Source organism: Rhopilema esculentum, chromosome 20 (genome assembly GCF_057945365.1).
Source record: "Rhopilema esculentum isolate cy_ngs chromosome 20, ASM5794536v1, whole genome shotgun sequence".
Classification (NCBI taxonomy): Eukaryota; Metazoa; Cnidaria; class Scyphozoa; order Rhizostomeae; family Rhizostomatidae; genus Rhopilema; species Rhopilema esculentum.
In genome coordinates, this window is record NC_142834.1 from 9,243,646 (window position 1) to 9,270,692 (window position 27,047).

At 37.7% G+C, this 27,047-nt stretch overlaps 2 protein-coding genes across 12 annotated transcripts in view; one reads left to right on the forward strand and one right to left on the reverse strand.

Annotated features, from left to right (window-relative positions):
- Nucleotides 1–27,047, reverse strand: part of LOC135687790 (semaphorin-1A) — a 53,685-nt gene that overhangs the window by 10,603 nt on the left and 16,035 nt on the right. For 6 of the 11 annotated variants that reach the window (XM_065204444.2, XM_065204445.2, XM_065204443.2 and 3 more), the window contains 12 exons: nucleotides 20,312–20,360; nucleotides 13,576–13,709; nucleotides 5,174–5,285; nucleotides 4,889–4,952; nucleotides 3,690–3,752; nucleotides 3,159–3,260; nucleotides 2,770–2,872; nucleotides 1,801–1,917; nucleotides 1,190–1,278; nucleotides 859–891; nucleotides 552–657; nucleotides 56–134 (listed from right to left, as the gene is read on the reverse strand). In XM_065204444.2, coding sequence (XP_065060516.2) covers nucleotides 56–134; nucleotides 552–657; nucleotides 859–891; nucleotides 1,190–1,278; nucleotides 1,801–1,917; nucleotides 2,770–2,872; nucleotides 3,159–3,260; nucleotides 3,690–3,752; nucleotides 4,889–4,952; nucleotides 5,174–5,285; nucleotides 13,576–13,675 — 968 coding nt within the window. In that variant the 5' untranslated portion in view covers nucleotides 13,676–13,709; nucleotides 20,312–20,360. The other 5 variants (XM_065204450.2, XM_065204451.2, XM_065204446.2 and 2 more) reach the window with 3 other exon arrangements.
- On the forward strand, nucleotides 7,375–12,979 carry LOC148957857 (uncharacterized). Its single transcript, XM_089114343.1, has one exon. The coding sequence runs from the start codon at nucleotides 7,487–7,489 to the stop codon at nucleotides 12,788–12,790; it is 5,304 nt and encodes a 1,767-aa protein (XP_088970469.1). The 5' UTR covers nucleotides 7,375–7,486; the 3' UTR covers nucleotides 12,791–12,979.

Genomic DNA, 27,047 nt, shown 5'->3' on the forward strand with positions numbered 1-27,047 from the left:
AATTAGCATGTCAATCGATAACGTAAAAGAGTTAGATATGGACGATGGAACTTACATAGTTGTTGTGAAGGATGCGTAAATGAAGACTTCAGCTTTTCCAGCTTTGTCATGAACAGTGACTGCAGTTGCACTCTCTAAGAACAAAACATCATGATATTACGGTACGCCCTCCAAACCAACAACACTTAATTTGCAACAAAGGGTACGGTGAACAGAACTTAAGCCCCTAAAGAAAATGGTCCTCGTTTTCACCTCAATGAAACAGAATTATTACATAGTAGCGCATGTATTGATAGACTGACGTTTATAGGCAAAAATGTACTTCTAATTACAACAGAATTCGCTTGGAGCTATTTTCCCTCATCATTGCTCGACTTTTTCAAATGAAATTAAAATGATTTTATACAACCAGGAAAAACAAATGGGGGTAGTCCAGGGATGTACAAAAGTCCAGGGACACGGAACAGCCAACAGATTATCTGATATGAATATATAAAACATAGAATGACTGTGAAAGAAAGATATAATGAACTAGTTGGGGATACACTTACGGATGTGATCGTAATAATCGCGTACAGCGCCCTTCTCATAACAAATTATCTGACTTTTTGAAAACGAAATAAAGGCGTTGTCAGTTAAGAATGATCCTTTGTCGTACTGAAATAAATATAAAACAATGAATATAGTTATGAAGAAAATAAAACTATTATGGAAAATTCAAAAATATAACAATTACATGTTTGGCAAGAAACGTTATGACTGGATTGGTTACTGAAAATTGAGCTAGTCTGCAGCCTCCGTATATGCAAGACAAAACCAACGAGAAGCATATCAACTACGCAAAAAAGCAAGGCTTACCGAACAAACACGTCCAACTCTTGAGTAAACCATCTAAAAGAAAGATATTTCTTAATTAGAAAAACAGCTAGCACAACGCCCCCAAAACCAGCTCTTCCGATGTCACACGTTGCTGGCAAAAGTCAAAATATTACGTGTCTGAGGAAATTCTGCCCCATTGATAGGGCTGTCGGTATTCTTCGTTGACAGGGGTTTTTTGAGATTTATAGGCAAGTTGATTATTGCCCTGAGCAACTTGTGAAAGATTCATGAAATGAATGTAGCAAAAGCCTTTCCCGAGAGCAGATTTTCCCCAGTAAGTGAAATTTGAAGTTACAAATGTGACACCTACCTGTCTATCTGAAACTTCATCGGCAGTTTCAGAGAAGAAAAAATACACAAAACCATCATCAGCTGCGTATGAATATACGAAATGGGGATCTATGGAATTAAATGAAGGAAAAGGTTTAGCAAATTAACTAATCAAATTAATCAAATTTCTTTCAGAACCTTATTCTGACGTTTTATGCTCTGAGGAGTGTCAGACGAAAAAGCTTTTAGTATGTCGTAAAATGTTTGCTTTTTTCAAAGCCATTTTCAAATTAACTAAATAAAGAGAACATCGAGATGAAAGGTAAAACAAAATTATCTTTGCCATTTATTAAAAAGATACATTTTAATAACAAAAACTGATCTGTCTTGACATAAAGCCAGGGTTAATCTGCCATAATCTCTGCACTAAAGGTTTTTTCCTGAAAGCATTTCTTGCGCCAGAGGCTCAAGCCAAACTGAGCTAAACATAAAAAAGTGACACCTTGTGCCACATTTTTTATAACCCAACCTGCCTAGAATAAGCTCTCTGGCAACCTCTTTGCAAAAGAAAGCCAAAAATTCATTATCGAATATCAAGTCAGAACACAGGCCAAAGGCCCTAGCCAAACAGGGAGGGAAACACAGACTTACCATTGAATTGAATTGTTGGTTTCCCTGACTTCATTCTGGTATCATCGCTCAAAATTGCACGAAGCGAACTGCGTTTCTTCTCCCTTACGGCAATGGCACCAAATATTCCACCGTTGTCTAAAAAGAACATGTACGACAATTAAATACCTAAGGCAAATTTGTAGGCCAATACTGTGGGGTTTCCGGCGATTTAAAACTTTTTAAGTACGTCTTTATTAAGACTTAACTGCTTGAGCTAAAAAGATATTCAAACGAGGGCCAGAGAGTGCGTGATGTTTAACCGGGGTGCAATAGAAGAGCTAGAAAATATAATATATATTAACAGGTTATGTTAGACCGCACAGCTAGAGTTGATAGAGACAACGACTTACCAACCAAAGAAATTTGTTTAAACGACAGTAAGACAAAACATTTTCGGTATTGAGGCAAAAGAAAGTCAGTTTAGGGGAGCAAACACAATAGGCTAATAATCTAAATCCGATTTCAATTTACCAAGGCAAAATCAAGCGAAACTGAGGTGATTATGTTGCAATACAACGTCTTAAATCCTGGCATTAGGACTAGTCTTTCAGTTCAATAATAGACATGGGTGATAGAAGTAAAGGGGGAAAAGGCGATATCACGGTGTGCGATTCGTTCAACGGTCAAGAGTACGTGAATAGATTAATAGCGCAAAGAAAATAATTGAGGCAAACATCCAGCGAATAAATAAGTGACTAAAGGAAAACAGCAAATTCAAAAAAAAATCAAAAGGCAGTCATTTTAACAGATGGAAATGAAGTAATCATGAATATGAACCTCGATAAAGGCCAACTTCAAATTTATAAGGCAGTCAAAGAAACTGAACTAGTGGGTGATTGAGTCAAATTTGGCTTACAGCAATACAATTCAGGAGTGCAAATGCTAGTCATACAGATCTTTTAAAATAGGAACATTGATAATATTAGTAAAAAGTTTAGATTTCTATACCTGTTGTAGTACCAATTATACTTCCACTGGGCAGATTAGGGGTGAATTCATTGGTTGCATCGAATTCTCCATTAACTTGCTTTGTCACCTTGAATGTCCTGCTCTGTTAGAGAAGGATTAGAAAACCTCTTAAGATTGCTCATTCAGCATCTTTTTGCACAAATAGAGACGAAATCGTTTTAAAAATATAGCTCTAGCAGAACTGCAAAAACAAAAACAGCATTTTGACGATATAATAAACAATTATCAGTTATGAAAAAGGCGCTCCATGGAAAGTCAGGCAACAACGACAAAAAAATGGTTCACTTTGCAGGCCTTTTTCCATAGTGTTCTCAAATTATGTTTTCTGGTGATTACAAAAGTTGGCAGAAAAAGGCAGGTTTACATACCGAAACGAGCCAGCATCGTCGAAGAAGCGAGTACGTGCCACATGCAAATATGTCAGATGAGGTATTATATATTGCAAAGAGCATGTAGTTGGGACAATCATTCTACGATAAAACAGGGAAATAGAAGAAAATTAACACTCTAATGAAATTAGATTTGTAAACAATTGAAACGCTTTATAACAAATTGAAATCAATGAGTTAAATTTAAGGAGCTTGAAAGCATAAGACCTGGTGATGATCTTACCTTCCCTCTATTTGCAAAGAATGTTGCATATATTATCTCTGTCACAGAATAATGAATGGAAAGCAACAGATGCTCCAAATTTTTCTTATGCCCTTTCTTCTAAATATCAATATTTTGGGTATAGGATTTAATGCCATTCGGAACTGAATAATGTTTAGCATTCCATGATCAATTCAGTCTACAGGAACGATTTAACACATGCACAATCAAAGCTTGGAATTTGCTTAGGCCATTCATAAGTGCTACTTTAAAAACAGTAGGAATTTCAGACATATCGTCTGGCATACCTTCTCGATCCTATTTGCAATGCATCGGTCATATGACCTCTTTTCCACCGGCATATGCAATACCTAAAGAAAGGTGAATAATCTTATCAAGCAGCAAAACAGAAAGAGATACCTAATGCACATATCCTTGTTCTCCTTCTCTTTCTGATAGTTGCTTATAACAAAGATACCCAAACGAGAATAGATTATCAATTTAAGATAACATTAAGCAAAATAGATGGTTAACAAAGTAGATGCTAGAAATTTCGATAAAAATTGGAAAGTAAATGGGAGATATCTGGCTTGTTAATTTTTCATCTACCAATCCTTCAACAATGATGGACGAAGTAACATAAAGTTTAATTGTACACAAGGGCTATTGATAATGATAGATGATGACGAAATCACTTTCGCGTAAAAGCTTGGTACTGGCTGCTGCAACAGCATCAGGTTCAGAGTCTCAAAGCATGAGCTCCTTCATGCAGAGAGATTCGCCAGTTTGCAAATTGAATTGGTTTATGCAGGTCATCTTATCCTCCTTTAAGTCGCTAGATCAGGATGCAAACAATGGATCGAACAGGAAGAGGTCATCTGACATACACAGTGCACTCGTATCAGTTTTATCTCAACGCAGCCAACTCAGTCATATTTACAGGCATGCATACAGTTAACATTAAACAAACATAAATATTCATCGTAATTATGCTTATCATGACAGTATTGATGAGATTTGTAAATCAAAGGTCTATAGGATAAAGTTTTGATCGTTTATCAAGAGCTGAAAATCAGCTGATCAAATGCTCTCAGTGGTGACTCTTGTGTTGACGCTGAAACTAAGAGGGGTCTGTGTGAACAGTTTAGGAAATAGCTGGAGCCACACCTATGCTCTTAGTGTCTTGCCAATTGACTTTTGGCCAAGAGGCCTTCTTTACATTTTCACTCACTCACAATCATAAACATTTCGCCGTCCAAGAAATAAAGTAGCAGGACAAATCGTTGATCCTGTTGGGGGCTTCAGATTATTGCGAAGCGTTTAAACTTACAATTGGTTCTCAAGTAGTAGACATGTTTCAAAAACAAGTTTAAGATGAAAACAGTAGCAACCTAGCCATAAAAAGCCACATTTACCTAGTCCCATTGAAAACTCTAACACTATATTATCACTTACAAAGTGGCTAGGTCAAAACAAAGTGGCAAGATGAAAAAACAAAGGAACTCACATTTTCACTCACACTTGTATTTTGAATCTTGAAAGTCTCAATGTCCAAACGAAAGAGATACTCCCTTGAAGACAATAAGACGCATTAAGCGAAAAAAGACGTCATGCAAGAAATTCAAAAGCAGCAGATGAAGAAAAAAATGCATTTGCTACATATAAAATATAGTCGGTGTCTTTTAACAAAGGCATGGGGGTTAACCTAAAGGAAAAAGAATAACTTTCCTGCGAAGAAACGTCTAACGCAGTTTAAATTAAAGTTCTCAATTAGTCTAGCAAAAAAACTTACTTGGCAGCAACCAAAATATCTGTTTTATTTGGGTTCAATTCGACACTTTTGAAATCAGTCAGAAACTTGGCGTACTCAGACCCAGGTTCCGGAAAACGTCGAATGCTGCTACCTGGAGAAGATGGTATTAAGGTTACACTTTTATACAGGTGGAACAGGGTAGGGAAGCAAAATTCCATAAATCGTCGAAACATGTTTTTGGTTGTTTCGTTATGTCGGTCGGTCTTACAGTTTATGTATGTAGGAATATCCATTAAAATATATACGTCGCATTGGAATATCTACCTGCGATTTACTTGCTGCAACCTGTGCTATGATAGTGGGAAAGAGAATGAATGATAGAGGAAAAGAGAGACAGCGGAAGACCATCAAAACGTTGGTGCGACAATATATACGAATGGTCATGTCTGGACATTGATGAGCTCAACTACGCAACAAAAGATCAAAGTCAATGGGAAATGCTATCTCGTGTTAGTGCGCAATCTAGTTTAGCTGGAGATAGCGAAACATGATGATGATCTGTGCATAGGAACAGCTCTGACCAACGGTTCCGACATCAGCATGACGCCGACACGATTCATATCCGACTTTTTATGAAAAATTCTCCAATATTCAATGTCTCTGCAACACCTTTCTCGCTTCTTTCTTGCGATGTTCTACATGATTACTGGGGAAGACGTGTTTTTCCTCACGAAAATCGTATTTACAAATTACAAAATCAAGTATCATAACAAAAATCGACTTGAAACGAAGGATCTGCTCGATGGAATGCAAACAAACAAACACGAACGGGCAACACAAAACTCGACGCAAAGAAGATTTCAAATTTCATAATCTGCTACTTTTATTATTGTGAATATTGGTGACCATATGCAGACGCCGATGCATCAATATATGACTCGAATGAACCAGCGTATCGACTAACTCTCGTGGATATAATGAGGATTAATTACGAACCCAAAACTGTCGGTTTTTGAGCTTATCGTCTAGAATCGCCGAAAATGGTGGGAACAGACAACCTAATTTCAGTATATTTTAATTCAAGTTTTAATAGGAATATTTTTATCATCGATAGCAAAGCCCTAAGAACTAATTGATGGAATCTTTCAGATCAAACTTATGCTGCAAATTTTATTAGAGAAATTGGTAATTATTCTGAACGAATATTATCACATCAATTATTGATATGATATGTTTTAAATATACAATAACCCTGGTGGGCCTTTGATATCTATGATCATTGAGATTGTTGATTAACCAGTCATGCCGACGGAAAAGTTCTCATCAAAAGAAAATTCCACAAAAATTAAGTCCATAGATAAGCTTAATCAAGAATGCAAAAACCCGATCGCATATGCTCCAAAAGCAAATGAGTGTATGGACGAAATAAATCTATGATTACCCATCAATGCTGGATGTTACGTGGCAAAGAGAGCAATGATAAACTATGGAAAAACAAACAAAAGACCATCGCAGGTAGCCTTCGTGAGCTTTCTTTTTCTTCGTAAAAAGCTACCATACATTTTCACGAGGGGTAATTCACTCTTGCAAATAGCGTACGAGATTTTCCCTAAAACAAAAGGATTTCCAGGGATTTTCAGATAAAACAATAAGATTTCCCCAAAAAGTGTACGAGATTTTCTTGGAGTGATTTGCACCTCGCATATTCAATCAGTGGGAATTTTGGCACTTAAATAAAATTTGAAAAAAAGTTTCCAGCACTGTTCCTAATTTCATTTTGCGTTGTAGAGGGTCCAATATCCTCCATTCCAAGAAAAATAACGGCAGCCCAACATACCAAACAGGCCAAAAATTTGATAAATTCACCCACTCAATTCTAGTTTCAAGATGAGTTTACATTCGACCTAAAGCATCTAAACACATGAAAAGAAAGCTTCCAGTTTGATCAACTTAGATCGGTTTTAAAATGTTTCCAATAGAAGTTCACTCCAAATTCATTTTTCCTAAGCGAATTAATCACCATATGCCAGGTTAAGCAGTATTTCGAATGCAGTTCTAAGGACAGAGCTACAAATCTATAATTCTCTAGGTCACTTAACATAATAACATTCTATTTCAGGTTTATGGTGATCCGATTGAAGTCTTGTACGGTACTTTATTATTATCATTCGTTATGTTGATTAGTAGTGGACATTTTAGGACAGTAGAGAACTGGGACCGAGTTTCAGTTATTTTTTAGTTAGATCTTCGAGAGCACGAGACAAGATGGCGAATCTTAGAGTTTAGCGATTTGTGTGCGGCACATTTCCGTACATACGTGGCGACCCTGCCAGGACACATACCGGGAGAATCATGGCAAATCCATCAACAGAAACAGCAACAGGAGATGGGCAAAATTTAGGCCCAGAGATTGATATCGAGAAGGAAATAGCGAAGTTGAATTATTATACAGAGCAGACAGATGAGCTCATAGAAATTGGAGACACAGTAGAAATGGAGATAGCAACAAATAGGGTGAAGGTAATCCACAATAAGATAATTGATTTGACAGGGAGAATTGAAGAGATGAAATTAGAACAAGGGGAATCATCTAGGTCAGTTAGGCAGTGGAAAAAGGATGTGAAAGATAAATATACAGGAATGTTAGAGCAAAATGAGAAAATGTTGAGAGCTTTAACACAAATAGAAACTCAAACAAGAGAGGAAGGTCTGAGAAGGGAATTTGAAAGGAAGCAAATTGAGCAGCTAAGGGAAGATAAGAGAATGCTAGAAAGACAAAAGCAATTAGCAGACCATGAAGAGAAAATAAGAAGGGAGAGATACTTACAAGAGAAGTCTTTATGGGAGGAAAGAATGCATGCTGAAATTAAACTTGCAGAGAAAAAGCTAGAAATGGAATGTGGGGCTAAGGCAACCTTTTCAAAACTGCCAGAGCTGAGAGTCACACCATTTAAAGGCACAATAGCTGACTGGATAAGATTTGAAAACATGTTCACAAGTCAAGTTTTAAGTAAGGGGTTTAGTGATGAAGTTAAATTTGGATATTTGTTAGAGATGGTGAATCCCAGAGTAAGGGATAAAATTGCAAATCTGAAACCAGGAAAAGTTGGGCTTGAAACTGCCTGGGAAAGGCTCAAAAAGGAATATGGGCAAAGGAATGCTGTGATAAACACACACATTGATGAAATTGTGAATCTACCTACCATAAAGGGAGTAAATTATGAGAAAATTCAAGAATTTTATGACAAGCTCACAAAGAATTATGATGCCCTGCTGACACTTGATGAAGAAAACATGTTGAGAGGATTTGTGATGACAACATTAAACAAGCTGCCAAATGTCAAGTCTGATTTGGTAAGGCTGGATGATGATTGGGAAAGCTGGGGGATGTCAAAGCTTATTGATAATTTGCAGAAGTGGTTGAAAAGAAACAAAACAGAGGAAATAGGAAAGCCAGTGGAAAAAAGAGAAAAACACTGGTATACAGGTGAAACAAAGGAGAAACACTCAAGAAAATGTATTTATTGTGATCAAGATCATTGGAGTGATAAGTGCAAAACACAGGAAACTATAGAGAGTAGGAGGAGCTTCTTCAGAGAAAATAAGCTATGCTTCAACTGTGGGAAAAAAGGACACAGGGGGGATAAGTGTCTAAGTAGGGGGTGCTACTTTTGTAAGGCTAAACACCACAGCAGCCTATGTGAAAAGCAGAAAGGTGAAAGTGAAAAAGGTTCAATTTTAACAGGATTCACACCTTCTGTGGAGGAAACACTCCCACCAATTTTGCCTGTAAGAATTGATGGAAAAGTTATTTGGGCATTCCTTGACACAGGTTCAGGAAGGAATTTCATTTCTAAGGATGCGTTAATGATGCTCAAATCAAAACCTGAGAGATATGAAACAAAAGATGTAACAACTATCAATGGAACAGCAAGAAAAGCCATGCCAATCTTTCAGATGACCATAGAATCATTAGACAAGAAAGCCAGAGAACATATTGAGGTTGCAGGGGTAGAAATGCATGATTTCACAACAGCCAAAAGGCCAGATTTAAGGAAATTGAAACAGCAGTTTAGACACACCAAAGACAAAGAATTCTACATAACAGCATCAGGGGAACATAAAATTCACATGATTATTGGAGACAAAACATACAGCAAACTGAGAACAGAGACAGTTTTCAAAGGGAATGATGATGAACCAATTGTAGAAGGCACATCATTTGGTTGGATTATTCATGGAGGAGAATTTTCTAGCACAAATTGCATGTTCACCAGAGAGCTTGGAAATGAATATGAGAGATTATACAGCCTTGACATACTTGGGGTTGAAGACAGGGGAGAAGATGACCAATTAGATGTTTACAAAGAGTTCAAAGAGAACATTTCCAGACAAAATGATGGAAGGTATGAAGTTAATGTTCCATGGATACCAGGAAGCAATTTGGCAGAAACAAATGAGATGCAGAGCAGAAAGAGATTGAAAAATGTTGAGCGCAAACTGAGGCATGATGGAAAACTGCAGAAAGAATACACAGAAATTGTTGAGAATCAGTTAAGAGAGGGAGTTGTGGAGAGAGTTCCAAGTGAACCATCTGGAACAAGAATATTTTACATGCCTCACAAACCAGTTGTAAGAGAGAGCGCTGCTACCACAAAGGTGAGAATGGTATTTGATGCTAGTGCACGCCCAACGCCAACAACAAACAGCATCAATGATTGCATGTACAAGGGACCTGCGTTGCAGCCAAATATTTGGGACATTATGGTCAGAGCAAGAATGACACCATATCTGCTGCTAGGAGACATACAAAAGGCATTTTTACAAATTGGAATTAAATCAGAGGATAGAGATGCATTCAGATTCTTATTCACACTGAGTGGGAAGGAAGAACACCTAAGATTTCTAAGGGTCCCTTTTGGGGGGGAAGCCAGCCCATTTATGTTGGGGGGAACCTTGCAGCACCATTATGAGAAATTTACTAACACAGAGCTAGCCAGTACCCTAGAAATGCTCAGAGAAAATACATATGTAGACAATCTGATGTGTACAGGAATGAGCATTGAAGAGCTTCAAAGATTTAAAGGAGAGGCATCTGAAATACTAGAGGATGCAAAGTTTCAAATTCATAAATGGGAATCCAACATAGAAAGCCTAGAAAGTGAAAATATGGAGAATCCAAGCAAGATTTTGGGGCATGTTTGGAACAAGGAAGAAGATACTTTGATGGTACCCATAAACAAAGGGGAAGAGGATAAGGTCTCAAAGAACACTGTATTGAGTCAATTAGCCAGAATTTATGACCCCTTGGGAATCATTTCACCAACCCTAGTAGAAGGAAAGAGAATCTTCAGGGAGGCCTGTGATGAGAACAAGGGAGGGGATGCTGAAGTTTCTGAACCCCTTATGAAAGATTATTTGAGATGGATGAGACAGCTGAGAGAATTAAAGATACCAAGAACTTTAGTAAGAGAAATAAGAGCAGTTGATGCAGTGAATTTACACATATTTGCAGATGCAAGTGAAAAGGCATGCTGTGCTGTGACAATTGCAGTAGTGGAACAAGGATCAAGCAAAGTAAAGGGCTTACTCACTTCAAAGTCAAGAATTTCAAAGAGAAACACTTCGATAGCCAGACTTGAGTTGGTTGGGGGGCAAATGGCAGCAAACATGGCCAAGAACATTTGCAAAGCATTGAAGAATTGGCCAATAACATCAATCAATGTGTGGATGGATAGTATGGTGGCCTTATTTTGGATAAACAATCCAGGGAAACAATGGAAAGCATTTGTAGCGAACAGGGTGAGAAAGATTACAGAGATAGGGAATGAAATTGGAATAGAGTGGAAATACTGCCCATCAAGTGAAAATTTAGCAGACCTAGGCAGTCGGGGTGCGAACATAGAGAAAATGGTAGAAAAGAAGTGGTTTGAAGGGCCAGACTGGCTGCTAAATGAAGAAGAATGGCCAGAACAACCAGTGCTGAAGAGTTCAACAAGAAACTTGGAAGAACAAAGACCAATTAAAGAGGCAATCTTATTCACAAACGAGACAGAGAGTGATGAATGGGATAAGCTTTTAGAGCGTCAAAGCTATTGGAGAACACTTAGAACCACATCATGGTGTTTGAGATTTATCAAAAATTGTCTTGCCAAGAAGAGAAAGGAGAAGGTAACAAGAGGACCTCTGACCACAGAGGAAATTATGAGTGCAAGAGATCATTGGGTAGTAAGAGAACAAAGATACATTATAGAGATGAAAGAAACACCTGGATGGAAATTGATAAGAGACGAGAAAACAGGTATGCTTCGATGCCAGGGAAGGATTCAAGGGTATCAACCAATCTATTTGGAGAAGAGTCTCTTTACTGAGAAACTGATTCGACATACACACAGGAAAGTTATGCATATGGGAGTAGCAAATACAATGGGAGCACTGAGAGAGACATGGTGGATACCAAAGATGAGAACATTGGTCAAGAGAGAAATCAGGAATTGCAATGTGTGCAAAGTATTTTCTGCAAAACCATTTGAAGCACCAGCAACAGCTGCGCTCCCAATGTTTCGTACAGTTCAGAGCCTGCCATTCCAGAACACAGGTGTTGACTTTGCCGGGCCTCTCAAGTGCAGGGGGAGTACAAGCAAAGAAGAGATCAAAGTTTACGTGATTATTTTCACTTGTGCTGTGATGAGAGCAGTTCATTTAGAGGTAACAAGGTCACAAACTGCTGAAGAATTTCAGAGGAAGTTAAATGCGTTCATTACAAGGAAAATGAGACCAGAGGTCATAGTCTCTGACAACGCAAGTGTTTTCAAGACAACAGCTGAGTGGATAAAATTGATACGAAAAAGTGAAAAATTGCAAGACCATTTGGCAACTCTAGGCATCACTTGGAGGTTCAACTTGTCGAAAAGTCCCTGGTGGGGGGCGATGTATGAAAGATTAATTAAGGATTTAAAGAAGACATTGTACAAAACCCTTGGAAAAACGCATTTGCAATTTGAACAACTGGAAGCAGTCATCATGGACATAGAGAGGCATTTGAATAACAGGCCATTGACATATGTAGAAAGTGAAAGTGGGGAGGAGCAAGTGCTAACACCTAACATAATCATGTGGGGGAAGGATTCACATACATTTGAAGATGTGGAGGTAGACGAAGAAAGAGTGACCAAGATGTATAAGAGATTGAAGAATGCGAAAGAGCACGTGTGGTCACGTTGGAACAAAGAGTATATCAACAGTTTAATGGAAGTGCATCGTATTAACAGAAAGAAGAGTGCATGTCTGCCACGGATCGGAGAAGTAGTACTAGTTGTTGGTGATGAAAGAAATAAAGGGCAGTGGAAGAAAGCGAGAGTAGAAGAGCTTGTGAAAGGAAGAGACGACGTAGTCAGGGGAGTGCTTTTGAGACACAAAGGACATCTCATAGAGCGACCGGTTCAAGCTATCTGCCCATTGGAGATTGGTTGTCAAGCGAAGGAGTCACAGACAATGGAAACAATCAAAGGAGCAACTGATGACAAAGTCAATGTGATAACAGTTGAAACAATCAACGGAGCAATCGATGCCAAGGCCAATGTGACAACAAGAGAGAAGAGAAGAGCTGCGGTGGATTCAGAAGTGAAGACGAGACTTTGTTTGGAAGAAGATTGAAGAGGACAACTGCGTACCGTAAAGGTTTGATAAAATTTGACTCAAGTATGTTACTTTACTCAAATTTTAGGGGAGTTTGTGTACGGTACTTTATTATTATCATTCGTTATGTTGATTAGTAGTGGACATTTTAGGACAGTAGAGAACTGGGACCGAGTTTCAGTTATTTTTTAGTTAGATCTTCGAGAGCACGAGACAAGATGGCGAATCTTAGAGTTTAGCGATTTGTGTGCGGCACATTTCCGTACAGTCTAAGGCCTGAGAGTTTAGAGACAGTTACCCAACAAGTTGAAAAACCTAGCAATACGATGTCCCATCCAACGCTGTTGGTTACATAAAATATAGGAGTGTAGCAAACAATGTTCGCCTTTACTTGATGGCTAAAAAACTAATGGATTCGATGAACGTAACAACAACAACAAAAACAGCAACAGCAGAAACAACATTAACAAAAAATACTACAACATGGGGGCTGTATTCATAGATCGTTGAAGCATTTCGGTTTATTTCTACTAGCGGCCTTGTATAACAATTGTCGGATAATTGGCTGACACACAATTTGACTTTAACAAAATGACAAATACTTTGGTTTCCCACAGATGGATGAATGAAAAATCTTATGAAAAAGTCATGGGAGAATCTTAATCCAAAATTCAAGGAGAAAAATATGTTTAAGGAATGTAAGTTCTAACAACAAGTAATCGATAAATCGAATGGAATCTAAATTGTTATGGAAAAGAAAAGGTATAAACCAACCGGTTGGTTGGTCAATAAACATCACTCACTTGTTGATGGCACCGAATGCAAAGCAGAGCCGATTTCAGCATTATTTTCGCTCATATAAAGTATGATCAGCAGCATAATATATAGACAGCTTCGTCCCATGTTTATAATTTTCCGTAAATATTCAGGTCTTTAACTGCGGATAAAACATTCTCGATTAAAATTTTGAATAATCAAAGAGAAGAGTCTTAACAGGAACAACCAGCAGGAATGAAACATTTTTCTATTATTAATTCACCTCCACCCTATCCTCATCCCACAAAGATGCATGACGTCACTAATTCAAATAGACAAACAAACGGTCGTTGACGATTGTGGTCAACATAAATGATCACTCATGCACTCGAGGTTAGTCATAATTCACAAAAGATACTGACGTCATAAGGTTTCAAATTCCCGGTGAGAATTGGTAACCAACCAGAATATCTTATATTGTTCCTGTAGTTCCTGCAGTGTTGTTTCAATTAAGATCGAATGCATTGAAACAAAATCGCAAGGATTCATAAGCCTACAAATTGAGGTTTTCTCACAATATTTACTTTGTATGCACATTTATGTTCCTACGGAAGAGGTGGCCAATGGTTAAAATCTCCATCAAAAAAATGAAAGATAAAAAATGACAAAATGAAACAAAAGTGGAAAAAATGAATACTTTGAAGGAAACGAGGAGTTTATGTGGCGTGGTTATTTACGGAAATCGTGCGAATTATTGAGGCAGAGATAATCTTTAAATAAATCGTGAGCAACAGAAGCAAACTCTGATAACAAACGCAAGCGAAACGTATTGACATGGAAGAAAACGATCATTTGACTTTCAAAAGGACTTATTTGATACGTATTTACGAAAACACACTTAGAGAATAAACACCCATTATAAACAAGACAGAATTACGCAAACAACCAACATCAATGAAAAGGACAGTAACTGCCTCGACAAACTGCAAGTGATGAAAGCCGGCGTAGGCATAGGAGTCAGGGGCCGAGAGGGCTGCATCTCTCCTTATCTGACAACCTTTATTGAACTTAAGAATCCATTCGGGTAGTTCTATTACAATTAAACATTAATATTCGGACAAGATTCATACTAAGCCTCCCCTGAGCCCATGGAAGCCGGGGAGCTTCAATCGGGTTGTACAGCCAGAATATTAAAAAACCTGGAACGCTATTATTCCCTGTCAGAAATATTTCTTGCGATCCTTTTCAAGGTTTCTGAAACTGAATTGACAGGGTTTTCGGGAAAACAAAACTTTTTCATGAAAAATGGTACTCAGTCCGGCCGCTCACCCCTACACATGGATGGAAATGTCCCGCAAGGATAAGAAAATTGAGATAGCTTTTCAAATGAAACATTAGTTCTTGGAAGAGGAATATTGCACAACTACAATGAAAATATTTGTGTTCAAACTTGACCTGGGAACAAAAAATTAAGTAAAAAGTGATTTGTGACGCATAGGCCTACGTTGCACAATTTTGTAAACAGGGGATCAGTCTCCTCCGCACAACATTGACCTAAGTAGGGTCAATAGGCTAACGAACAATGGAAACGATTAATATTAGAATAAATAACTGATTAATTGTGTGTATTTCTGCACGTGTTATGTAAATACGAGTTCAATGAAAGGGAATTTACAAGGCAAGTGAAAAATAAAAAATTATGAACTGATTTCCAACCTTCGCATTTGAAAAAACGTTATGGTAGTTTTCTTTTGTTAAGAACCCTTATAAGTGTACAGAGCCTCGCTCCAAACGCGACAGTGAACGCAGTTTTGACCGTTCAATGGGATCAGTTCTGGGCGACCGATTTCCTTCTTACATTTTTGTTTGCAGAATGTAAGCATTTTCTATTCAACTCAAGAATAGAAACCAAAGAAAAAAGACTTCGTCAATCATTCATTTCGTGATGAAGGAGCAGTCTGCCCTACAAAAAACGACAGAGTCGTTCAGAAATAGGGAACGGTAACATACATTTTTGATTTGGGGGTTTCTAGTGAAAGGCGGTGATTATAAATGAAATATTGGGTATGACTGGAACAGATTGCTCAAATATGCTCAAAACACTGGCCTTTAATAAGCTCAGCATTGCATACAAATCTCGAAATCCATACTTTCCTGCTTATTTATGAATCGCTTAAAAAGAGGAAATTTCTTCTAACAAAATCCTAAATAACAAATTAAATGAATCAGTTCAGGATCCAAAACTAAAGTTATGTGTTTATGCATAATTGGATTTATGAAAGATATGACTTTCAATCGGGCATAATTAAATACTCCTAAAGATAGGTGCATTCATGAATGAGAAGCGACATGGAGTCCGTAGAAATTAATCTGAACTGGCTACTCAAAGTAAGGAGCTGCTGATTCTATTACCATAGGCAACACCAGTATTCGACGTTGGGTATGCAAGCTTTCCAAGAACTTAAAAGATCACGCGATATGCAAGTACCATCACACAAGAAACGGTTTCCATTTACAAATGAAATTCACTACCTTTTACAATCTGCAAACAGCAGTGGTTACTCTTCATTCTTATGAAACGGGCAAGGTCATAATAATGAATGGAGCGAAGTTAACCATTGGATGTCAATATATGAAAATGCCAGAGAGTACTAACTAGTCACATGATTGGGAAAGCACGCTGACACTGCCTTGAAATAGTGAATAATGTTTTCTCTAGGGTGCAGAACCTAAATTTCTTTACTGACTAGATGTTTTTTTGTTAATTGATTGTTCTAAGTTGAAAAGTTCAATGGAAGTTCTCTTCTGATCAACAGATTCATGCTAACGAGTCCCGCAGGAATTCCTCCCCAGGTGGACCCCTCGATGTATGCCTTTGAAACAGTGCTTTGAAGGTGAAAACAAGGATGCTTCAAAAACTACTTTGGATACTAGAATATGATGTTTTGATTAAAGACAAAATGACAGTTGGAGTCGTTTCCCTTAGCATTCACATAAAAGTGCTCTCGGCAAAATATAAGAGGGATGAAAAGAAAGAATATTAAACTCGTGATATGTAAAGGAGAATATATTTACATTGGGCATATCAGTTGCTTGCAATAAACACTGCCTATTACTAAAGACATAATAATATTTGCAAAAATTTCATGAAAATGATATTGCTAAAATGGAAAGGTTCTGTTACGATATCGAGAAATATCTGTGAAGGTTTTGATTGAAGGGCTTGGCTATTCCAAACTGTATCCCAAAATGGTGTATTTTGTTTCCCACTGCGGTAAAAACTGAAAATTAACGCAGTAGAAGGATTAGTTTCTTAGGCATTCGACATGTAGCATCTTTCAAGTATTTCATTGGTCTCCCATCAACTGAAAACTTCGGTATACGCCCGTACACGCCAATATAAACATTGCGGCGACGCCCCTCGATATTACGCGTGTTGGGGGGTAGAAAGAAAAATTTAGGTACATAGAAGTGAAGTATGTATGAGTAACTTACGGTTAAACACAATACATTGACTGTATTTGGCTTATGTGTGGAGAAATCCAAGAAACGTAGAGCCATTCATGAACGCCTCGACCAGTCACTAAGTAGTAGCGATAGTGGCTGCTAAGCTGTCCAACTTTGCACAACTAAATCCATAAGAAACGCACGCGAAATGCACCTCGCTGCGTCAATCTAACAAGATTCAACAGTTAATTGCATTATAGTAAACAAGAACCCGCGCAAACATTGACGAATGTCTCCATTAAACGAGACGGCGGTTTGAGGAAGGGCAGCACGGTTGCTTGCGCATTATTGTTTCAGGGACAAAGAGACACAATCGCTTTGTACAGAAGAGTAATCGCATTGTTATAATGAAAAGCTTAATTTCTAGAGCTGCTGTGTTCAGGCGATAAAAATGAAAATAAAAAATTCAAAGTAATGCCCTCAGAACATTATCAACAAACGAGAGCCTAATTCCGCAGCAGTGCCAATATATCTTGGCGCAAGAAAAATCGAAATAATTTGGTTGGCAGCAAAGTGATTTCCTGACCATTGACTGGCTTTTCTTCAATTCAATAGAATTTTCAGTCTGATTATTTCTGTCAGCTTTTTGAGACAATGCAAAAGACCTTTCATCTACACAAGAAACAGAAAAGACGGGCAGCAGAGCATTAAGTTTACTCGCACATCTGAAACCTTTGGGATAATCTTCATATGTCTGCGATTAAATTTTTTTTAAAACTTTTCACAACATCGACATCATGATGACAAAAGCTTCGTAAAAGAATAATAGGAGGCTCGAGATCGGATACCTTTTACACAAAGAAGTTCTGTAAAGGAAAATTTATTGGTATTCATTGGATATCAAAATGAGGAATGTGACACAGGTACCTTGGACAGTGTGGGACTTGCACACCTGAGAGTTTAAGGAGAGCAATTGCACGCGTGGAAACTAGAAGACAATTCCATTGCACACCTGCGATCTGGTCTAGAATTGTCTTGAATTTTAAGCAGATACAATAAAACAGGTTGTAACATTTACAGTAACTCGAAGATGGAGATAAAACCAGAGGACCTTGAGATTACGATTAAGATAACATAAGTACCCAACTTGTTTTTAGTTTTATTTCAAAGAAACACAAAGAAAAAAATTAAGAAACTGCTCATGAATTTAGACCATACTCAAATTTGGCCATCAGTCAAGAAACATTCAGTACTGAGCCATTCATTTGGCCTCCGGGGGTCTACATTGGAGAGAAATTACGGTAATATGCCTGCCAGAAAAAATTATAAACCTTTTCTAGAATAAAACTCTTAAAACACGATACCTTTCCTTGAAAAAGATCCAGGTAACTGTTGGTTTGCCTAATTCAGTTTTACTGAAATACATTTTTGAATTGATATTGAAAGTTAACCTCTTCTTGAATTCCGACTTTGAGGCTTATACGAATAACTTTATTTTCAGCTAAAATTTCTTACAAAATGTGTGGATTTCCAGCAGCGAACCTATGATCATTCCGACTTCTATGTACCAATTACAACGATAAATAAACCAATGTTTTCTGGTTGAATTTCACATTTGTGTGCAAAAGACTGAAGGGTAAATAAACAAACAAGGAGCACAATAAGTTTATATTAAAATATTAACTTTCGGGTTTCTTTCTAAATTCAGAGTTTGACAAACTTTACTTTATTGTCAAAACCAAATTAGAAAACATGACAAAAAATCCTCAACATTTTTGTACGACGAAGTTTTCCGTTTAGAGTTTCCTTAATTGCTATTTTCCAAATGCAAATGATTGTCATGCAGGTGTGGGTAACCGCAAGTGTTCTAGCTGGATAATATAAAACCCTAATCACATAAATCTGAACCACCTTTAAAGAATAAAGCAGTCATGAAACTACAACGCGGTAAAGACAAGATCTTAATACCGTAGGAACAAGACAAGGAGCCCCTCTTCCTAAAATCGATCACTTGCTGCATAATTAAAAAGATTTAATTGTTCTTTTCTCCACTATTTTACTCTGCTTTCTTGGTCTCGTGTTGCCATATTGTATAATTTATTCCACGAGTCTCTACTTGAGAACGAGACCACTCACACACCAAACAGTACGCGTGAGAAGTAAAATATACCGATGGAAATGGAAGATCTTACAAAGTCGTCAGTATTTTACCTAACTTCGGCCGATGTTACCATCCATGTATTTTGTCAACCAACTAATGAAAGGCAGGGTGATGTCCCCCAGTCCAAAAAACCCCCGTCTGGGGCATATTTCAACAGCATTTGGATCAAGGTGTAGCAATGTTTGGTTATCGGACAAAAAGTGTTATACAGAGAATTGGAATCCGGATTCCGCTTGCTAATAAACATTTGAAAAGTAACACACACTAAAAGTTTTTTCAAGATCCTGCTATAACATCCCGATAGAAAGCATTTCCCCCTCCCCTTCCAAGATACCCCTAGATCAGCGCCATTTTGCTGCACAGTCTTATTCAATTTACCTACAGAAGATATGGTTTACAGTAATGCTTTTCACAGGTCGGGTAAATAGGTGGTAAAGTCAAGATGACAAAGGAAAAAAGGACAAGCTAGCAGGGGGGAGGTTGTGTAAAAGAAGTAGTTCGCAAGAGATTTAGTAGAACGGTCTTGCGGAGGAAAAATACGGAGGAGAAAAGAAATGAAAAAGGATCTGAGTTAGTTGAGAGTGGATTAGCTGAGATTTCCATCCAAAGACAAACAGAAGAATTTAAATGCGCAGAATTCTCTATTTTCTACCCATCCAATCAAAAATGCTTTCAAAGAAACATCTAGAGCCGTGATTGAGAGATACCAGAACGAGATCGCATTTGGTGTTGTTATAAAAAACATCCTTTGTTTAAAAGTAGGACAATCTCCATCGCCAGTGTAATGTTTTGTACTTAGGTGGCCTAAATAGGCGGTTCTAAAAAATTGTGCAGAGATCATAACTTGTTTACTCCATTTCTACGATATGATCAGCAAACATGTGTGTACATAATAAGCTCACAAAACGAAGGAACTGAGTCGAGCGACCATCGCATACTACATAAGAATGGGATTACAAATATATTATTATTATTATCACAATATTAGTATCATGATGGTTTGCAGTAGCTTGAAAGAGGGAAACAAAATACTAAAGGTGCGGTGAATACATAAATAGCAACTCCTTTTCCATTTTATGTTAATTAATACGTTAACAAAAGGTAGGATAGAACCGACCAAAGCAAGAAAGAACTTGGTACTAATAATCGTATTCAAAATCAGTACAGAAACATACCATTTGCAAGTGCTTTCCTTGGCGTTAAATGCAGCTTCGATAGCAATCCCTACAAATTAAGAAGTAGATGTCAACTGTTTGCAAATAAACGGCACTATGTGAGGCTAGCCACTCCAATATACGTTGCACAAAACATAAAACATTGCACAGGAGCCATTGCAAATATTGGAAAGCACTTTGATCATTAACAAATCCATAGCGACAGAAAATGTCCTTGAGCTGGTTTAAGCTTCGGACAGGATTACTGTAAGGAAATCGTACTATAAGCCAGTCTTAACTTATTATGAAACGAAAGGGCTTACAGCCAATGGGGAAATTTTATCTTAGCGCTTTCAAACTTGATCTGTATTAGAAAAACATGAAACTGGGTCATGAGCTTTGAATGCTTGCAAAAAAAGGATTGCTAGGCCCAATTCGAAATAGCATGCAAGGCCTAAACGAGCTTGAAATGGAAAGCATTGGCTTTGACAAGGCTTTTTATGTTCATATAAAACTACAGCCTCATTTAAGTTAAAACCTATCGAAAAGAAGCTCAAGAAAACATTCTAACCAAAAAACCAGCTTAAAAGATATTTTTGATTTTACCATTGCGTCGTAACAAGATAACTTGCCTTTCTAAAAATTCGTTTCATGCAGGAATGCTGAAATAATTCTAAGAAAGAAGAAGGAGTACTGTTTAATCCAGTATTTTCAACAGTCCTACTTTACAGATAAACAACCCAAAAGCACCATTGCGAAAGGAATCAATGATCGATATTGTACACGGTGGCCTCATTTTCAAAGCAGAAGTCTAAACCTTGAACATGGATATTTCAGTGCTTGGCACCGTGAAAATTAAAAATAAAGAAAGAAAGTGCAAGGTGAATCCACACTGGTTTTTTAAGCAGATAATTTGATGCACAAGGAAAAAGAGCGTAATAAATGGATTATTCTTTCCTCATTAAAAGCAAAAGAATATTAATGCTTTCGCGTCGTATCGGGGAATCCTATTTACTGATCAGTGCATATCTTTAGAAGCACAACGAGAGTCAAGCTGGCAGATTTAAATTCCGCAGTTTTAAAAAGGTTGTTGCTATGAGGTTTGCAGGCAGCTGTAAAAAGACTTATAATTTTACCAAGGTTGATAGAGTCCATCAAGATTCAAATCAGAGAAAATTAGAGAGTCACTGTAATGAAAAGACACTCCGGTGACCTAGACGAGATATCTATATAAAATAATCCTTTTTTAGGATTTAGTTTGGCATTAAAAGATAAGATAGAATGGAAAGGGGAATGTGGGGATCACTGACAAAGATTTGAAAATGAAAATCAGAATTTCTTGGCGGATTGTGCGAGTTGATTTAGGCACAGTATTACCACTATCATAATGACTCTACGATGTTTGACTAAACTTCATAAATTACACGTTGAGAATGTTACTTCTCAAAAATTGATGCATCAGTGGATGAATTCTTTGTTGGAACAAAATCATCTGCTAATATCAAAATTCTTTTCCATATATAACATATATCCTTTTCACCAGCGACGCGCCTCTTGAATTCTAAGGACAGTATTCTCACATATCAACAAATCAACAACAACAACGAATAATCAACAAAAATAGAGGCAACACCTTTACAATCTAGATGCATTTGCAGCATAAATGAAAAACGTACAAAACTAGTAGTGACTCACCAACATTGCACATGTGAATCTAAGTGGATGGGAGTTACTCAAGATCTAAGTTGCCACTTTGAATCAGAGCTGAACTTTTTTAAACACCAGTTAGCAACAACGACGAGATTTTTTTAGAAAACCGTTATGAATAAATGATATGGACAAAGGAATTTGTTCAGCTCCACCTGCTCTCGTACTAATACTTTCCAGTTTGGTTCGTTATTTAAACCTTCATGACCTGCTGTTTTGAGTATCTTGCCTGAATGACTGCCGGCGCCCTTTTTCCTCTTAAGTTTACTAACATAGATGCCCATATGAATAATGAATGGCATTTGTAAGACATCCTTTATTCAATTGTTTGCGATAATACAACGAAAACGGTGGCACGCATAGTTCATATTAATAAGGAAGCTGTACTCAAGAATTATTGCAGCACCGCGAGGAGTTATAGCATATTATCCTTAGAAGCGAATGAGTCTGCTAAGAAGAAAAATACTATAAACAGCCACAATGCAATCTTAAGATACGGCATTTGATAAGCATACCCATAAGCTGCAGCGTACACTAATGTTATTGCAAGGATTGGCATCGCATCTACACTAAGAAGATACAGGCACTGCGTCGGCAATCAATTCACAGCGTATCTACGAAATCAGAAAGCCGAACAAGATCGTGCAAAACTGACGTAGGCTGCCTCGATTTGATTGCTTGCATGCTTTTATAGGGCAACTTTCCTGTACGTCCTTGCCTCGGCTGCAAAACAAATGGCATCGCCTTGTTCGTCAAGCACTGGCGGGCTTTTTATAAACGATTTCCGTTCGTTTGCTGCATGTTTCATTAATTTCATAAAGAGATACACCACTTCCCTCCAGAAGTATAATGACGTCTATACACAAAATAAACAGAAATCTAAGAATCCTTCCGTCGACAGTCAACTTATCCTCTCATTTCATAACACTCAGTCTATTTCACCTTGCTTCTCTTTTAAGGGCCTGGCTTGGTGGGGTATCGAAAAAAATGGCAAACATTAAGACAACCAATCACGACCTACCCTAAAATGCACGCTCACGATAATCGATTTCCAAAAATTGTTTGCCACACCCACTAATCTATAAAAAATTGTAGAGTCACCGATTGATTCAGGGCGAGCTCATTTAGGCCCATTCGGCGCCATATTGCTTAGGCAAAAAAATGTTGTTTTTACTTAATTCGCAATTTTTGAGTCTCCATCTACGATGCCCTGGCAAAATACAAACACTGGAACCAAACACAAGAAAAGGTTCACAAAAATAGACCAGAACTAAATAAAACAAAGCTGTTTACCGTGAATTTCATCTCATTATCTGCAGATGTGCTTCTCAAAACTTTTAGTCGGCCCTATAGCTTCTTGGATCCGAGCAATATCAGCGCAAAAGGTCATTTCCAGCCTTTTTGGACCAGTGGCGAAGCCTTTCAACATCCTAACAAAACCAACGACACACGCAAGAATTGAAGGGTATGGTCACCTGGGAAAGCTCCCAGATAAAAAAATTACCAAAACATTCCTCAACCGTGCTCAAGAAAGATGCATCGTTGGGTGGAGATTAAGGTCTACCGATCGCAATTTCTGAGTACTTTCAAAGTTTCCGGCTTAAAGCTGCATCTATTAAAAGTATAAGAGACGTAGGAGGAAAGGAAGGAAGAACAACACCTACAGCCCCTTGCCCACTTTGTGATGAATACATATAAACGGTAAGAGCAGCCGCAATCTCGTTTGATACCAAATGCACCCACTTTGGAATATTTTAAAAATAGTATCCATTTTGAAATAGCTAGTTTTTATTGTATTCCCACAATGGCCTGTATATCGACACAATGAGAAACATCGAGACGTTTTCTAATGTGGATTGGGGGTGAACATCGGAGCAAATAATGTTCATTTGAGAAAATCCTTTTTCTGTGAGATTAATAGGGAATGTATTTAACTATTTAACACGACGTGAATAAGAAATTCATCGACAGACCGTACGATGAACGTAAAATGTTCACCGTATGAGGGAAGAACACTTTGCATTAACACATTAAAGTTCTCACAGTTTTTTTACCATGGTCCACCGAAAGTTTTCAACGATATGTTTGTCGAGAAAATCCTTAAGTATAAATAAACAAGGCAAATAAATATAAGGTCCAATGATATAAAGTGGGTGGTGGGGACATCTACTATAACTTTTAATACTAACATTTGAAAACCAAGAAGCTTATATTCAATGGATATTGAAGATATCTTATCGCACAGCAAAGACTCTTTTGAACATAACTGAATTTGTCAAGAACCTGAAAACGACTTCACAAATTTCGTGCAAATAAATGATTTAAATAATGTATGGACTTTACAACAAATAATCTTCGTGGACATTTTTTCAATTTTTTGGACAATTGAGGTTTAACCTCGAGACTATACAGAGAGTATCGGCAACCACAACAACCTAAGCAATGAACCAATCATAACAAGAACATGGATAAGGTCTTTTTAGTGCAAATCTATTCATCACAATCGGGTGAAAAGAAATAAGGCTTATCTCATAACTGGTTGCAATGTGTTAAGTTTGTGAATAAAGCAGGGATTATTAGCTTTCCCAATATGATTTTGCTTGTGGTAGATAAAGACCAGATGACCAATGGCAGCAAAACTTACAAGTTAGAATTTTAAACAAGGCGAAGAATATTGTAACCTATTCTGCAAAAGGGTTTTTAGTCTTTGGATACCAACATGACAGGAAGTAAAATATCAGTCATTAGGAGGAGGCATTATTATATTATTTACGAAAGGTTGTTTGCTACCCAGAACCAGGAGATGTGATCGCGTGGCGGCATATGCTAATAACCATCAAAGCAAATATGTACGCGGAAGCAGCCCACCGTTTTATACCAATAGGCCGTCGCCTGTCATCTTGATTTTACACATCCGTTGCACATATCGCGAGACTGAAAAATTCCTTTTGGAAGGAGGATATCCTTTCATTATTTTTCTGCAACCCCCCCCCCCTCTCCCTTTAAAACAAAGCCATGAAAAGTTTTATCACAGAATCTTCTTTTATTATCGCATAAGTAAAAAATACCCCAGTTAATCGTCCACTGTGTTGATGGATTACAGTGCATCTACTGGGTGCATCGAAAAATGATTAAAATACATTGATGTCCTAAATATTGAAGGCTAAATATTAACGGTGCACAGAGACAAAATTCTGAAGACCAAATTCTTGCCGAGTACGTTGAATTAGGCGCGTATATTAACAGCGAATTGCGAAGAAAGGAATGCTCCAGGTGCCTCCCCTCCCTCTTTAATACAAACAGGACCCTAACTTTCTTTAGGCGATACCAGATACTGCATATATTTATTCCTTTATAGACTTACCTTATAGAACTGGCTTATACAAAACGTCTTAACTCTTCGACCAACAAGTTTTCTCCACCGGTTCAACAAATTCCACTGCCACTCTACCGGATCACCAAACGCATATTTAATTAAGCCGTTAACAATTGGCACTATCAACAATAGCAGTACAAGTCCTGCAACAAATCAACGTGATTCATCAGCCTCGGGTGAATAGTTTCCTCATTGAGCGGGGCTGGACGGCCTACAGTCAATCGACATTTTAAGACATTTGTAGACATTTGAAACACTGGGATCTCTACGTGCTGTAAGGGCCAACAGAGATTCTGCTCTTCAAGACGAGCATCAAATCACTCCATGAAAATTTCGTATATCGTTTTACATTTTAAACGTTTTTCATTCCGGTAAAAATGTGAAGATAGCAAGGACCGAGCAGGGACCGAGCAAGGGCTACGCCCCCTTAGAACATCGGCTCACGTGCAGTGACTTGCTCAGGTTGAGAAACGTTTCCTCTCGCTTTCGTCATTGACAACGGTCTGATGTAATCACACAATGTATTACCAAATAAGGTTGTTCCTAGAGAAATCTAGCTTTATAACCAAAGTTACCTGGCTCTGTTATTTGTCTGGTTCCTTGTCAGCAAGGAAAATTGCACTTGAACAACTACTAAAAATTTTTTGCTAGTATTCATGGTCGAATAGTATATAGAACCTAAACAGCTACTCCCCTAAATAAAAATTAGATCCTTCGACAAGTTTAAAAAACAGGGCCCCCCTTTTAACATACTAAGAAGGGGGCAATTGCCGCGGCAGCCCCAGCGACTTTCTCCAGTGTCCTACTCTTTATATTAACAAAGATTTGCCTCGCAGCTAAATTCCTTGGCCAAAAACTTTAACTGAAAGTTGAAATTTACGCCATTACGAAACTAGAATGGAGCGGAACAAACTAACGAAAATCCTTGGCAACTTCATCATCCATTCAATATATGCTCAACTTTTACAAAAAAATTACCCAGCAACAGGGGCTGAGACAACGGGGGCTTACGGTTTAAAGATAAGCTCAAAATTCAAAAGGTAATTTTGAAAACCTCTATGTTCGAAATAATGGCGGGAATCAAAACCCTTCTAGGTTTCGAAACCTATCTAGGCCCTTGCCCAGCCATTCCTTTAATGCCTTTTCTTTCCAAGTAAATACTTTACAAAGGAGGGTCACGATCAAGCCAAGCAATCCGAACTATAAAAAATAAAAACGACCTTGAATTCCCTTGAAAGCAGTGATGGCCTAAGATACAGCTAAAAAATAAGCATTAAAATACCACGCCCAAGCCCCGCCTTGTTTTCTTTGTTTTTAGAGTAAAAGGCTTTCAAAGCTTGATGAAAATATCTCCTGTCTTCTTTTGTCAACTACTTCAAGGCCGTTTAGACTGCCACAGTATACAAGGAAATTATTTTAACCCATTCACAGTGTGTTCGGAATCCTACGCTCTTTGTGCCGGTGTGCAAATAATACCGTTAGGTTTAGTGGACAGGTTTTAAACAACAAGTAAAATAAACAGGGCGTATTCGTTTACCAGCTGAAATATTGAATTTCAATGTTCGCTTTCAGGACAATTTAAGCTGTTACGTGGTGGAAGTAAGGATTTATATTGCTTATACATTAACAAACATGAAAGTAAAATGAAGCGACGTCGAAATGAAACATATTGGT